Below are 14553 nucleotides of genomic sequence, written 5' to 3'. Positions count from 1 at the left end.
TTTTTACGACACATTACGTGGTGCATACTGCGCTAGCTATTTTTTTTTTTTTTTTTTTTTAGAAGTTATGAACGAGTCATAATTTTTTTTTTTTTTTTTTTTTTCACCGGAGTGATGCCCCAGACGATGTGAAACTCTGAATGGTGGTTAATTAATGTGAAAGAGGTTTCCACATTGGTCCATTCCCTTTGCATACTGGTATGAAAGTACATACACGTACTTGGCTACATATGCACTGCTTTACTTCTCCAAAAGGAGAACAACTTGAAACAGCCCCCCTCTAACTGTTGCACAAAACGTAGTTGCTTGAGGAAGACATTTTTTTTTTTTTTTTTTTTTCAAAAGGGAAGATTTGCTTTTATCCCTTCTCCGTACACCCTCTGCACAGTTTATGAAAAAATGAACACACGTTGAAATAGTTGGGGGCTAAAATCACAACGCAATTGTAGCAACCATTTCGGAGGAACAGAACACGGACGCGGTATGCAGCAGGGGGGAGGGGGTTACTCAGCTGGCCCCGTCGCGCTTCACGCATAGTCGAAGTGGTATAAACCCCCCTCGCACACACGCGGGATAACCCCACCCCCTCTGTGTGAGTACATGCATTTACTTGTGTACAAACGCCTACATACTGTGTGCATGTATGAAGGCCCACACGCAAAAGGGGGACTATGAAAGGTAAAGGCAAATCGACCGATGCGCCCAAAGGGGGAAAAACTACCAAAAGGGCCAAAGTGGAGAGACCCACCGAAACCGCGAAAGGAAAAACACAGGGAAATAAAAAAAGAAAACAAGGAAAGGCCCGGAAGGGGAAGGAGCCCTCCAGCAACGAAAGTGACGAAAGCGACGTGTACTTCTACAAAGACCTCCAGAGATGGAAAAATAATGTGAAAGTACCAATATGGCTGAAGAAGCCAAAGGACAAAGAATCGCTAAACGAATTTTACAAAAATGTGATAAAAAAATTGTTACGAGTGAAAAACAAAATAAGGGCCTACCAGATAGAAGAAGCGTACCTGATAGATTGTCTGCGAAAATGTCTCATGGACCTCAATTTAAATTCGATTAGGTCCCTCGATTGTGAGAATTACGAAATGGTTAGGAGGTTGTGTGCAGGTGGGTGCAGCGCTTTCTCCAAAAGTGATGGAAAGAACGGAGAGAAAGAAGAAGATGAAGAAGATGAAGGTAAATGTTATAAGCGCACAAAAGAGGAAGCAGACCCAGGGGATAGCCAAAAAGACAGCCTCCATGAACCCACCCTCAAGGATGACAGCTATGTAGACCATACTACCCACACCCGTGTGAACTGCGCGACAGACAAAGTAACCCCTCCAACTGGAGAAAATGTTAACAGCTTGGTAGAAAGCTTGAAGAACGCCCTGTCGGTGGAGCAGGGAGACCAGAAGAAAGACCTAATGAGACACGTCTTTAACAAGGTAATCATTCCGGGGGCATTTTTCGAAAACAATAACTTCTGCCCCATTTTTATGAACCTGCTGAAGCTGGACATATACAATGCCTGCTGCGTGAGCGGTGCAGAGATGGGTCCCAAGTTGATGAGTCTCATTCAACTTTTGAATAACTTTGATGAGGGGGTGAAGGATGCCGCGGGTAAGGGGGCGGAGCGGGAAGGCGTTCCCAGTGGTAGCAGTGTTGGTACACAAAAGGGGGATTCCCAACAGGGGGACGCCCAACTGCGCAGCAGCCCCCACAACGAAGGAGACAACTCCTACCGGGAAGATCGCCTCTTTTTCCAAAGCCAAACGTCCCTATTCAAGCTATCACAGTACTGTATAGAAAAGGGCGTCGTGGCGAACCAGCAAGTGGCTTCCTTTGACACCATCTACATCTACAGCGAGAAGGAACCCCAGAGTGCAGACAGCCAATCGCAGCGGGACAGTCACAAGGGAAAGCATAAGAAGAAATTACGCCCCCTTGGAAATTTAAAATATTCTCTCGACACTACAAAAAAGGAAAACGAATCTTTGCATTTCATTAATGAGAGAAGAGCCATCCTGGAAAATGATTCTACTCGGAGGGGCCTGAGCCAGTGTGGCGGTTCGCATGAGGAGGGAGCGGCTCTGGCCAACGAGAGTGTCGAATCTGTGAAGGCGAAGGAAAGTTCATGTGGGGGAGAAGTGCTAGAAATTTTAAGCCACTCTGATGAGAAGGAGGAGCTGCAAGATGGGGAGATTGCTCCTGTGGAGGAAGAGGCCATTCATGGAGGGAAAGAGGCCATCTCTATAGAGGGGAGTGCACACGAAACGGAGCAATCCTTTGACAGCGCGGTGAGCAGCGTGAAGGGGATAAGCAAATTCGATTGCGGAGGGAGCCACCCAAAGTGCCGCTCAACAGAAGGCGCTAAAGAAGACCCCCTCAATTATTTACAAAACGATTGGCCTGAATTCGATGAGGGGGGAAGCGCAGCAGGACGGGGGGGATTAGAGGAAGGGTCGTCCCTGCGTGGAGGTGACACCAAGGGGGGTGAGGCGCCACGTGAAGAAGCGCCACGTGAGGAAGCGTCACGCAAGGCAACCCCACCCACAGGCGCAGAAATTTGTAGGCTGTATAAAGAGAGCGAACCCGGGCGGGGCAACCAAATAGATGAATCCCCCCTGCAGGTAGCTCAACCAAGCAGCCACAGCAATGAACGGAGTACGAAGCTATGTAAGAGGAAGCTACCCCAGAGTGACCACAGCAGCGCAGACGAAAGGCAGTCCGTCCAATTCGACACCTTTGAGCTTTTCATGGTTAATGGGAAAATTAAAAAAAAGAAAAAGCAGCACATTAGTAACGAGTTTGAGCATGTCCCCATCGAGGTGAGGAACTCCCTTGGGAAGTGGCACGACAGTAGGTGTAGCGATTTTACGGGGGCCCACGTGAGGGCCCAGTTAGAGGGAAGCGACGTGGAAAGGGGTAGCAGTCCCCCAGATGGAGAGATCTTTGCTAACCGGGGAAGTAGCCCCCCAGATGGAGAGAGCTTTTCTAACCGGAATGCCCACATAACACCGTCCATAGAAAAGAACCCGCCTAGCGCCCGCCCCCCGAGCGGACACTCCCAAACGTGCCAAGACAGCGACACGTCCGTCATCATACAAATGATTCACTACAACAGGAAAGAGGATTCCGGTTCGGATGGAGGGGGAGTTAATCTGGTGGAGAAGTTGCCCCCCAGCGCAGCAAGGCCCAAGTGCGGCGCAGCTGTTTCGTCTGATTTGGCGGAAGAGATGGAAGGAGACCCGTACGGGGATGCGGATAAGGCAAAGGACAAGGACCCCAGATCGGTCGTAGGCCGCTTCTCTGATGATGCCAGCGCAAGTTGCGTTGTCAATGTGAATGACTATTGGAAGGGCGACGGTGCGGAGTGCCTCCCCCCGAGGGTGGCTCCCCATTCGGAGGTCATCGTTTTGGAGGACGACGATGAGGAGGGGAGCGCAGATAATGGCGTAATCGGCGGCGTAAGCGGCATGGGAAGTGTAAAGGGAAGCGGCATGGAAAGTGTAAAGGGCAACGTCATGGAAAGTGTCCAGGGAAACCACGACAGTGCGCGCAACTGCGAAGGCGCCCCGCAGACGGACGAACGCACACCCTGGGTGAATCCCCCCCGAAGGGATGAAGCAACCGCGGGCATCTCGATCGAGCAACCCAAGATAAGAGAAACAGAAAGAAGGAAAGAACTCTCCATCCTTAACCTAGACATTAACAAGACGAGCAACGTAGTGCTGGAGGGTCTTATGGAATTCTTCGGACTGAAGAGCAAGAGACTGTCCCGAAAGATCCTAATCGCAGAGTTGACCCGAATACAGAGCTACCTGAATGAACAGTATGGGCAGATGGCGAGAGAATACCACCCTCCGATGGCCATGCAAAAGGAGCATCCCAAATTGGGGAAAGGCAAAGCTGTTGAGGGGGGTTACCAAACGGAGAGTAGCCTTCCTCATCGTGATAGGGCAGAGGGGGGGGAGAAGAGTCGAATGTGCACCACCGGGGGTAGTGCTACTGTGCGTGATTCGATGGGGGTCCCACTGGGGGATGTGCATGCAGAGGTACACCCCTTCTTCGAGCATGAAGAGTGGTTCGACGGGGCTCCGGTAGGGGGGGGAAGTGCCGACCGGGTGGGTGCCACGCGTGGGATCTCCAACCAGGTGAGTACCACGCAGGGGGGTTCCAACCAGGTGGATGCCACGCGTAGGACTCCCCCGCCGCTCAACGACGAGGAAGCCAAATCGCAGGAGGACTACCTAAACCGCATGAAAAAAAAAATAAAGCAGATGGAATTAAAGTCGCTGTTTGAAAGAATCGATGAGGCCATTGGCGTCAACGAGGTCCTCCACGACCACATAAAAAGAGACAGACAAATTGAGTACTCCCTGTTGAAGAGGTACCTAGTCGACTGCAAGCTCAGCGTCAACCGAGAAATTGTGATGACCTACTGCAGGGAGAAGCACATTCAGGTGGTGCCCAAGAAGAAGGCCAAGGTGTGACGCAGCAGGCTCGCCGTTTAGCAAGCAGCGTCTAGCAAGCAGCGTCTAGCAAGCAGCGTCTACCACTCAGCGTCTACCACTCAGCATCCACCACTCAGCATCCACCACTCAGCATCCACCACTCAGCATCCACCACTCAGCATCCACCACTCAGCATCCACCACTCAGCATCCACCACTCAGCATCCACCACTCAGCATCCACCACTCAGCATCCACCACTCAGCATCCACCACTCAGCATCCACCACTCAGCATCCACCACTCAGCATCCACCATTCAGCATCCACCACTCAGCATCCACCACTCAGCATCCAGGGCTACCTCTTTCTTGTGTGCCCTGCTGAGCGGTAGAGGGGGGCTCAACCGCGGTACGATTTTCCCCCCCGTTTTGGCGCAACCGATTGGAGTCGCACCTCAAGTGGTTAACCACCCACGTCTCCTACGCACATGCGGTGTGCATTTCACGGTTCGGCGAGGCGGCTCCGCGACGCAGCCCTGCAGCGCCGTTACCTCCTGTTCGCCCTTTCCGATTAGTCAATTATTTTAATTTTTTTTTTTTTCTTGTTCCTGCGCGCGTTCACAAAGTGGGAATCATGTGACGCTTTTTTTTGGTACTTCTTTCATGCCGCTAAATTTTCACCGCCTTGGGTTTTGCTACCCTCTGAATTGACCCTTCGCAAGCCGACCATTTACGTGGGCGCCGCCTGGCTGCCACCACCCCACACCCGAGGCATACAACTGCGTAGGAAACATTTGCATGCGGCTTAGCAAAAGTGACGAGCCACTCACCCCTGCGTTGTTTCTTTTTAAAAAAAAAAAAAAGAAAAACTTGTCGACCCAGTTATAGGCACAACTGTGGAGGAACGGTTTAACGGATCAGCGAGTCCCTCATGCGTATAGCAGAGCCACAGGTTTCTTCGCACCGGTGGAGTTGCTGTCGTTGGGAAGGGGGAAAGAAGGGGAAACCATCGTAGGAGAGCAGTCTCAACGGGGCTATTCAAAATTAGGCCATCCCAACGGGGCCACTCAAAACGAGGCCACCTCAACATGTGCATGCGCGCTGTAAAAAAAATAAAATAAAATAAAAAAAAAAAAGTGGAACGCTTCCCGCACTGTGAAGCACAAGCGCGCACATATGTAGAAGAAACTCTTTGCTGAAGTTCCACTGGGGGGAACGAAGCAGATCGTTAGCCACTCTGATGAGCACCCCGCTAACCACGCAGATCTCTCCACGACCACTTCACCAACCGCGTCCCCACAGTTATATATCATCAGTTCATCCAAAGTGCCAGTCTCACAAGCGTGGAATCTTTTACCGGCCCATTTTGGTACCTCCCACGTGCCGCAAAACAGAAGAGCCATCTGGAGAGGGGGCCGAATTGGAGGGCAGCAAATGTACCTTCACTAGGGGGGGTGAACCAACTGAGAGGATTACGTAACCCTGGTTGGGAAGCCACTAAAGAGGGAGCCACTTCCCAGTTAGGAATTTACACGTACATGTGGGTGTACCCACGTATGCATGCTCGCAGGTGCGCTTACCCCGCATCGCTGCTTGCTGAGTAGTGTCTACCCTGGGGGGAGGTCCCAAGAGGGAGATAGCAACAGACCGCTTCGCAAATATGCAGAGCATAGGCAGGGCAATTGGCGACAATCAAAATGAAGAAAAAGTGAGATGCCCCTCGTCGTTAGTGGGGCAAGTGAAAATGCCCGAAGCAGCGGGGAACGGTAAGTTATCCGCGCGTTAGCGGCTTGCCTTTTGTGAAAAGTATGCCCTCTGCAGGCGCGCCAAGGTCAGCCCACCGCCGCTTCCTTTACACGTCCAATTCCCCCCCCCCGCACAGAACTCATAAACCAACGGAACATGATGCCGGAGATCCCCAACTACTCCCTGCGCGGAGAGGCCGAGTGCCCCCTGAACCGGAAGAGAGACGTGTCCTCCATCCCCAAAAACAGCCAAGAGAAGTGGCTCTACCCCTCGCCACAGCAATTTTACAATTCCCTCATTAGGAAGAACAAGCACATCGACCGAAATTACATTGACGCTGTGGTGACGGTGCACAACGAGGTAAATGAGGAGTCCTGGAGGCACATCCTGAAGTATGAGTACCTGCACAGGAGGTGAGTCCGGCGCGCGGGCGTCAGCGAGGGGGCCAAGCGACTGCCAAGTGAAAGGCATGCCAAGTGAAAGGCATGCCAAGTGAACAGCGCGTCAGGGGAACCGCCATGCAGCGTAGCCACACCGCATGTCCTTTCCCTTCTCCTCCCCCCCAGCAAATGCAGCGAAGTCACCCTGCAGCGATTTCTCGGGAAATTTGATGACCTCTCAGTGAAGGCCAAATTCAGGAACATTTTCTCCAAGTAACGAAAAAGTGAAAAGCGGCAGAGTTGCCATGTGGCTCTGCGTGCACCTGTGCGTATGAACACGTCGATTTTTGTGCTGCTTGTTTGGCTTCGCCTTCCCTGTTGAAGGAGGGCATGCTAACTGGATAGCATGCTAACAGGAGGGCGACCCTGCTACCGCTCCGTTGCTTATCCCCCCCAAATTAGCAGCTCGCATTTTATTACCCCCCCGCAGGCTAGGCAAACCGTTCGACAGACACGACTGGTATGTAAACAGGTGCGGCACCGAGGTGAAGTACATTTTGGATTACTACAACGATGAGTCTAAGCAGGACGACAAGAATGTAAGAAGCGTCACAGTGGGTCGTTCCTCTCGCCATGCACATTGGAAAGGGGAAATAAAAAATGTGGTATAAAAAACGACCTCGTGTAAATGATAAATTGCCTTTTTTTCTCCCCCCCTGGCAGATATACATCGACGTCAGGCCTGCCCTGAACAGCTTCTCAAATATCTGGGACCGAATACGCTACCCTTTTTACGAATTTTACTTTAAGCATGTCAAGCGGTATGAACTGTTCAGGTGATTTGACCCCCTTGGGGTGTGTGTGCACACAGGGGGAGCAGACCTGTTATAGGAAGTGTGTCCAAAGGGGGGTATCCAATGGGGATGCGGGAGTGCGTGCAGTGAGGCGTTGCTTCTTCTTCCCGTCTCTCCTGCTCTCTACTTTCCCCTTTGCGTTGTTTACACCATCACCTTCAATGGAGTAGCCCCCCCGGCCAACCGGCGAAAATGCAAAAAATTCACCCCCAGTTGGGCGTAACAAAAAGTACAGCCGCTCACCCTGGGGCATAAAAATTCAGCAGCTGAGGATTAAAAAACGTGATAAGCGTGAATCCATCACGCGCATATTTTGTTTGTCTTTTAAAAAAAAAACGGATGCCGAAGAAGATACGGGCAAAAGGGCACCCCCACGTGGGACACCATTCCGTACGCGAGGCGCAATTTTGTGTTCAGCCATGTGGGCACATTTGACAGGTAGGGGAATGGCACCCCCGCCCCACAGCTGTGCATGCCACCCGTAACAGTGGACGCCTCCCCACCTCCCCCGTTGCAAATTACGTATGCGTAAAGTGCAGCTGAAGAAAAGTCAACAAATTTGATTTAAAAAAACGAAGTGACGCCCGCTGCGCAGAATGTGTCCATCCGTTAACACAGCGTGGTAGTTCGCGTGGAGGGGAAAAAAAAAAAAAAAAAAAAAAAGAACTACGTCCGCATGCAGTGCTGTCCGTCGCTTTGTTTAAAAAGTGGGGGCATCAGCAAAAGAAGCGCAAATTGTAAAAAAAAGGCGAAGTGTAAAAAAAACGTGAAGTGTAAAAAAAAAGTGAAGTGTAAAAAAAATATGAAGTGTAAATAAAACGTGAAGCGTAAAAAAGGCGCACACCACGCGCAGCGGCAGGAGGGCAACCGTTCCATTCGAAAAGGCAACGCTCCTTTGCTACACACTTGCACTTTTTTCTTTTAAAACATTTTTTTTTAATCTTTGGAAATTTTTTTATTTTATTTTTTTGTATCTAAAAATTAACGAAGGGGGGATGGAAAAAAAGATTTATGTTGGGACTGCTGCGAAAGGGGGGGGGAGGGGGCGTAGTGGAGCGGCCCCCGTGGCAGCAGCACTTGTGGTGCCTCCACGCGCGGGAGGCACAAAGGGGTGTGTCTATGCGCAGGTGGCACAAAGGGGTGTGTCTATGCGCAGGTGGCGCGGGGTTGGTTCGGAGGAACTCTCAGCGCTGAGGTGGGCGGCACCGCGTACGTACACAAGTGGGAAAAAAAAATAAAAAAAATGGGATTAAAAAAAATGGAATTAAAAAGAAAGGATTAAAAAGAAAGGAATAAAAAGGAAGCCAGAGGGGAGAAAGCGCTTGACGCTCCTGCGCAACGCAGACACTGCTCATCCCCCCATTCGCATTTTCTGGACACATACGCATGCCAGGTGTTACATCGCGTGGGGACGCTTTCGCAAAGTGACAAAAAAAAGGTAATAGAATAAAAGAAAAAATAAAAGGATGAACCATTCCGCGCTGCGCACACATGGCGGCGCTTCAGACTGCTCTCCTCACAACTGTTGTAACTCCCCGAGCGAGCCATCTCCCCCCTACACGCACAAGCGATCCGCAGGGGAGCACAACCACAAGGATAACATCAACGGGGAAAGGGAAAACAGCAACAGCATCAATAGGGAACACGGCGAAGGGGATTAAAACGACGAAAACAACGACAGCGCGGGGGGGAAGCGGCACTCCAAATGGGCACCCCAAATCGACGCACAAAATCGCTGCACCCACTGGGCACAGCAAATCCCCGCTCAGGCGTGCTTATTGTCGATGGTTATCCGGCTGATCCCATTTATGTTGGCGTTAATAAGCTCGCACTTATCTAGGTCAGTCGACGCGGCGTTGCTGCTGAGGACGGCCCGCTCGTTCAAACCTGCGCTGGCATACGCGTTGGCGCTTTCGACCGCCCCGACGTGTGTGCTCTTTTTACCATTCGCCTGGACGTCACTGAAGACGCAAATATTTTCCTGAGTAGACTCATTCGTTATATTAGAGTTGCTATTATCTTCCCCATTCATCTTGACGCAGTTGATTAACTCTATCTGTTCATTCTCTCTGTCAAATTCTTTAAACTCATCTTTCTCCTCTGCATCCCAAGTTATGCAAAATTTTACAATTCTGGGATTTTCTACAAATATATGGCGACATATTTTATCATATTGGGGTACGGCTGGAGGCTTTTCCCTCAGCTCGGTGTCTTTGTAAAATGAATTCATGTAGTAGGCGATCCGAATGAACTCCTTTTCTTTGTAGTTGGCTGAGATGAGGATGGCTTGCAGGCCCAGCACGCTATCGACGTCCATCTAAAGGGGGGGAGAAGAAGAAGATGAAGAAGAAGAAGATGAAGAAGAAGAAGAAGTGGGGGGGGACGAAGTGGGGAGAGTTGAGCACTCGACAGGATGGAGGGTTGGCTCGCACCGGTCCGCCTTTCTCCCTTCAGCGCTAGTTGGCGGTCCGTTAGGCGCTGCTTTCACGTAACAACCGCTTAACCGCCGCTTAACCGCCGCTTAACCGCCGCTTAACCGCCGCTTAACCGCCGCTTAACCGCCGCTTAACTCCCCACGTACGTTCTTGTAGTCGGGCGGGTTGACCGCGTAGTCGAACATCATCACGCCGCGCTCGATGGGCCCCAAGAAAATGTTATCCAGCTCAATGTCCTGGTTCCCCTCCCCATCGTTGTTCACAGCAGAAATGTAAAAAATCTTCCACTCCAAATCGGCCTCTAACTTATTCAACGCCTCAAACTCGATGGTGAAAACGAATGGATCTAAAATGTCGCAGATGGGGTTGTTCACTATCACTTTCGTCACGTTCACTTCAGACATGGTTCGTTTTTAGCTGCTGCTTCGGCGGGTGAGGGGGGGAAAAAAAGGGAAAGGAAGAGAAGCGAGGCGAAAAGAGTCAAACGTAAGAGAGCCAACGAGCAGCTATCCCCAGCAGGAGTATGCCTAACGTATGCGAACGGTTAAGATGCCCAGCGATCGATCAGTTTGCTCAAATCGTCACAGGGAAAAAGGAATTGCCTTGAAAAATGAACTATATTTTTCACCTCTCTTGGAAAAAAAAAAAAAAAAAAACACACTCCATGCTCTCTTAACCGGGCAGTCAAACTTTTTTTTTGTTTTTTTTGTTTTTTTTTTTTTTTTTCCTCACGCTCCCTTCCCCATGCACGCTAAGTAAAAAAAAAAAAAAGTGCGTTAGCTGTGCGGAAATGCGCCCCCGGAAATGTGCTAAGGCGGGAATGAATACACATGGGGGGGGAATGTGCACATATGGTAACATGCGTGTTGGCATGCGCGCATGCAGCGAGGCGTGCAGGGAACCCCCGCGCGATTGCAATTTCTGGGGCAGGGCCAACACCATTGAGCGTAAGGTGCGGCTCAACTGGCCAACGCGAAAAAAAAAAAAAAAAAAATCCCCTCGATTGATTGGAGTAGGCGAGCGGAAGCGATACCCCCGGTCTCCAGCGCGGGCTACTTTATGGAGCGTGGAGAGCGGCCCTCCCGGTCGTGTAACACTTAACCACGCGCGCACACACGGTGAGGTGCGCTTTTTCGTCACGATGAGGCAGTGATTTGTATATGAAAAGAACAAAAAAAAAAAAGAGGAGGTGAAATATTTTTAATGCCCCCCTTGGAGAGACAATGTTCGGGTCGTCTCCAAGGGCCGAAGCGGAGTTATGATGAAGAAGGCACGTGCGGAGAGCGCGAATGGTGGGGGGAGGCCATATGACCACCCATGAGTACGCATGGTGAAGTCGACAAGAAAAAGAACCCCCCACGGCATGATGCTCCTTACGAGGTAAGGGGGACCCCCTCGAAGGGGTAAAACATCATTTATAAAAATTAAAAAAAAAAAAAAAAAAAAAAGTTACAAAATTGCACATCGCGCATGCGTACATACATATTTGGCTCCACAAAAGGGGAACCCCCCAATGCTGCTTCGTCAACCCAGACACTTTGCCATTACGCAGCGGAGGAATCTCTTCAGCTCATCTTACGCGGTTGCTCCTCTTCCTACAAAACAAACACCGTAATGTAGCCACTTCCACAGGTGAGCATGGCAATTATGGCCATTTAATCCCCACATCCCCCTTTTTTTTAATAATACCAACTGAGGGAGGCAAACCGCTTCGGCATGTGCAACTGCCCGTTGGTCCCTCCAGGGGGGGAGAAAATAAAACTGCTCACAAATTTCCATCTCCATATGTTCCTCTTTATTTGGGACAAACCGGATGTATGTTTGACAAAAAAGCGAAAAAAAAGCAAAAAAATGGCAAAAACAAAAAGGCCTCACAAAATGGCCTCACAAAATGGCCTCACAAAAAGGCCTCACAAAATGGCCTCACAAAAAGGCCTCACAAAATGGCCTCACAAAATGGCCTCACAAAATGGCCTCACAAAATGGCCTCACAAAATGGCCTCACAAAATAGAGGCAAACTCACGCCGAGGCCGGCGCGCTCAGCTGGCCGAACCCCCCCCAAACAGGTCATACACGTAAAACGAATTCGGCTTGACGGAGAAGCACAAATTGTCGCCCCCGTTGAAAAAGTCCGCGGCAAGGACGTTGTGCCTCACGTTGCTATTAAACCATGGGACGTTGCAATAGACGTAATTGGTATGCAGATCAATCAGCTTAATGCCATTCTTTGCCAGTTTCGTGTAATATAAAAGGCAATCCTTTTGGGGGTTAAAAACAGCATTGCTAACTGGGAGCGTCAAATTTTTAAAGCTCTTAATAGGGTTCAACAAATCATCCACATGAAATAAATTGAGGAAGCCACTGAACGAACCCGTAACGAGGTAATCCCCATGGATGCTAAAGCAAGAGGGAAAAACAGAGTAGTTGTCTACCACCCTGTTGATTAATTTATTTGTGTTCAAACACCAGTTATATAGATTGCCCTTACTGTCAATGGCAAAAAGGCTGTTTGTTTTTTGGTGGAAATTCATACCAATACATTTGTAATCCATTTCGTAGTTCTTCACCACATCAAAACTTCTTGTGTCGTAGATATTTATCTTTCTGCTCCTTCTGAAGGATATGCCATACAGGTGGTCGCTACTCTGCTGGGGGATCCCCTTCTTCTCCTCATTTCCCGCGTCGAAGAATTTTATTTCCATGGGGATGACCCGTCCTGCGTTTCCAAGGTGAATGCGATTTTTGTACACAACCCTGTGGGGGGGGGAGCAGCGGGGGAGAGATGCAATGAATTATGAATGAGCGGTACTATTGAGGTGGCGTAACGGAGGGGACATATATAAAGTAGGAAAAACCATTTCCAGGAAAGTTACCCCCTCACTGCAGGCGCGCTCGCGCTTACCCCTTCTCCAAGTTGTAGTTCCGCACATAGTTGTCGTGCATGAGGATGTACGCGCTCCCGTTGCGCTCCTGCACGTGGCTGATCCTCCCGCGGAAGGAGACCTTCTTCGAAATGGTTAGCAGCCTCTCCTTGTACTGAAGCACATACAGATCGGAGCCATACACAGGCAAAATTAAATTTGCCTTGGGCATGCCAACCAGCTGTCTAATTTTTTTGTCCTCAATTTGGTGGAAAGTAAATTTCTGTAAGTAGTATTTCAAAAATATATTTTTTTCGTTCATTTTATTTTGTCGCTTCTTCTTCTTTATGTGAGAATCCATTTCGTTGTTGTCAAAGATGTATATGTCTTCCATGTTGATGGTGGATGCTGCGTTTTTTTTTTGCTCCTCCCCCTCGTACGTTTCGATATCTACCCTATCGATGTACCTTTCCAAATAGTTTTCGCTCTGTTCATTTTTGATCAACTGTTCTTCGTCCGTTTCGTTTCCCATTTCGACTTGCTCTCCGTCTAGGCTTTCGCCATCCTCCGATTCGGCGGCGAAAATACGCGGAGGGGCATTCGAGCCACTCTCCATCACATCATCATCCGAGTCATGCCACACTTTGTTGCTCCTAACAGACCGCATCTTCTTCCCGCTCCCCTCCTGTTTGTCTTCCTCCCCTCCGTCATCAACATCGTGCAGATAATTGCCAAAGTCGAAAAAACCTCCTCCTCCCTCCTCCGCGTCGAGTTCATTTTCCCATTCTTCACATGGGTTATCATTTTTCACAATTATGGATGCCTCCTCCGGGGAAGATGCTCCATCTCCATTTGGTTCGTCAAAATTTGCATGGCGAGCGCCCCTCCAGTTTTTGTTTCCCACATGAGCGGTATTATCATCCCTTTTGTTTGTCCCCCATCGGCCGCTCCTCTGCGCAACGGCCTTTTGCTTTATTAGCTTTTCCTCCTCCTCGTTGTCACTTAAAAACGTGTCGGTAATTATGACATCGTCGCCCTGGATTATGGAGCCATCCATGTTGTTCCGCGTGGGTTGGGCAGACTGCGCTGTTTCAGCGGTTTGCGCGGACTACTCTTGTTTGGGTGGCTCGCTCGCGCTGAAATGAGAAATGCATATATCGCTATCTAACAGGATACACCGATCGTTACATTGGTAAATTTGTACTTTTGTATGCCCTCCCCGAATGATAGATCGGCCGATTGTTCATTTTTTTTTTTTTTTTTCTGAACTGTTCATACTTGTTTAAAACAACGTGCGAATGTACAGAGTTGCGGCAAATTTCCCAAGTGGAAAGAACGCCTCAACAAAACTGCGCTGATAAATTGAGGCAAACTACATTGCCGCATTTTTTTTTACGTTGTTTTTTAATGGGTAATGCATTTCCTCCGTTATTCAGTTCCTTAAACTTCTCCCTTTTTAATAATTAAAATTTTCGGAGAATGGTTGCTAGCCAATTTACAGCGGAATGTTTTTTTTTTTTTTTTTTTCCCCTAGCGGAGAAATTTTACATGAACCGTTCAGGTGGAATTCTTTTTGGAAAATTTTTTATCCGCCCGGCATACATATGGGTGCCTACCCATTGGCACTGCTTCGGACGTACATTCGAACATTTCCCCGCCAACTGGAGGAAGTGACAATTGGCTGGGGTATTTTCCCCTTCTGGACGACTCCCGAGCGCTACAACGACGAAGCTTCGCAGCGGTTTAACACCCCCGCGGGGAGTTTAAAAAAAAGGCTTCAAAAAGTTGCTGCCAAAATATGTTGGCGTGCCGCCTAAGTTTTACTCACCATGA

At 49.4% G+C, this 14553-nt stretch overlaps 4 protein-coding genes across 4 annotated transcripts, besides 1 other annotated feature; 2 read left to right on the top strand and 2 right to left on the bottom strand.

Annotated features, from left to right (window-relative positions):
• Positions 1–671: 671 nt before the first annotated feature.
• On the top strand, positions 672–4484 carry PVX_123865 (hypothetical protein, conserved; the record flags this gene model as incomplete). Its single annotated transcript, XM_001617285.1, has 1 exon — positions 672–4484. The coding sequence occupies one exon, from the start codon at positions 672–674 to the stop codon at positions 4482–4484; it is 3813 nt and encodes a 1270-aa protein (XP_001617335.1).
• Positions 3685–3756: a microsatellite.
• Positions 4485–6103: 1619 nt separating the features above from the next.
• On the top strand, positions 6104–7409 carry PVX_123860 (cytochrome c heme lyase, putative; the record flags this gene model as incomplete). The annotated part of the gene is made up of 5 exons (XM_001617284.1): positions 6104–6209; positions 6326–6602; positions 6756–6842; positions 7060–7168; positions 7293–7409. 5 exons carry the CDS (start codon positions 6104–6106, stop codon positions 7407–7409), a joined length of 696 nt encoding a protein of 231 aa, XP_001617334.1.
• Positions 7410–9188: 1779 nt separating this feature from the next.
• PVX_123855 (chromatin assembly protein (ASF1), putative) lies at positions 9189–10495 on the bottom strand (the record flags this gene model as incomplete). Its single annotated transcript, XM_001617283.1, has 2 exons — positions 10005–10495; positions 9189–9740 (listed from the first exon to the last, which is right to left on the bottom strand). The coding sequence occupies exons 1-2, from the start codon at positions 10260–10262 to the stop codon at positions 9189–9191; spliced, it is 810 nt and encodes a 269-aa protein (XP_001617333.1). The 5' UTR covers positions 10263–10495.
• A 1388-nt stretch (positions 10496–11883) lies between these two features.
• On the bottom strand, positions 11884–14169 carry PVX_123850 (hypothetical protein, conserved). Its single transcript, XM_001617282.1, has 2 exons — positions 12762–14169; positions 11884–12613 (listed from the first exon to the last, which is right to left on the bottom strand). The coding sequence occupies exons 1-2, from the start codon at positions 13775–13777 to the stop codon at positions 11899–11901; spliced, it is 1731 nt and encodes a 576-aa protein (XP_001617332.1). The 5' UTR covers positions 13778–14169; the 3' UTR covers positions 11884–11898.
• Between the last annotated feature and the right edge of the window lie 384 nt (positions 14170–14553).

This window comes from Plasmodium vivax, chromosome 14 (assembly GCF_000002415.2).
Source record: "Plasmodium vivax chromosome 14, whole genome shotgun sequence".
NCBI classification, from domain to species: domain Eukaryota; phylum Apicomplexa; class Aconoidasida; order Haemosporida; family Plasmodiidae; genus Plasmodium; species Plasmodium vivax.
The sequence above is the reverse complement of the archived record's forward strand: the minus strand, read 5'-3'. Positions and strand labels throughout refer to the sequence as shown.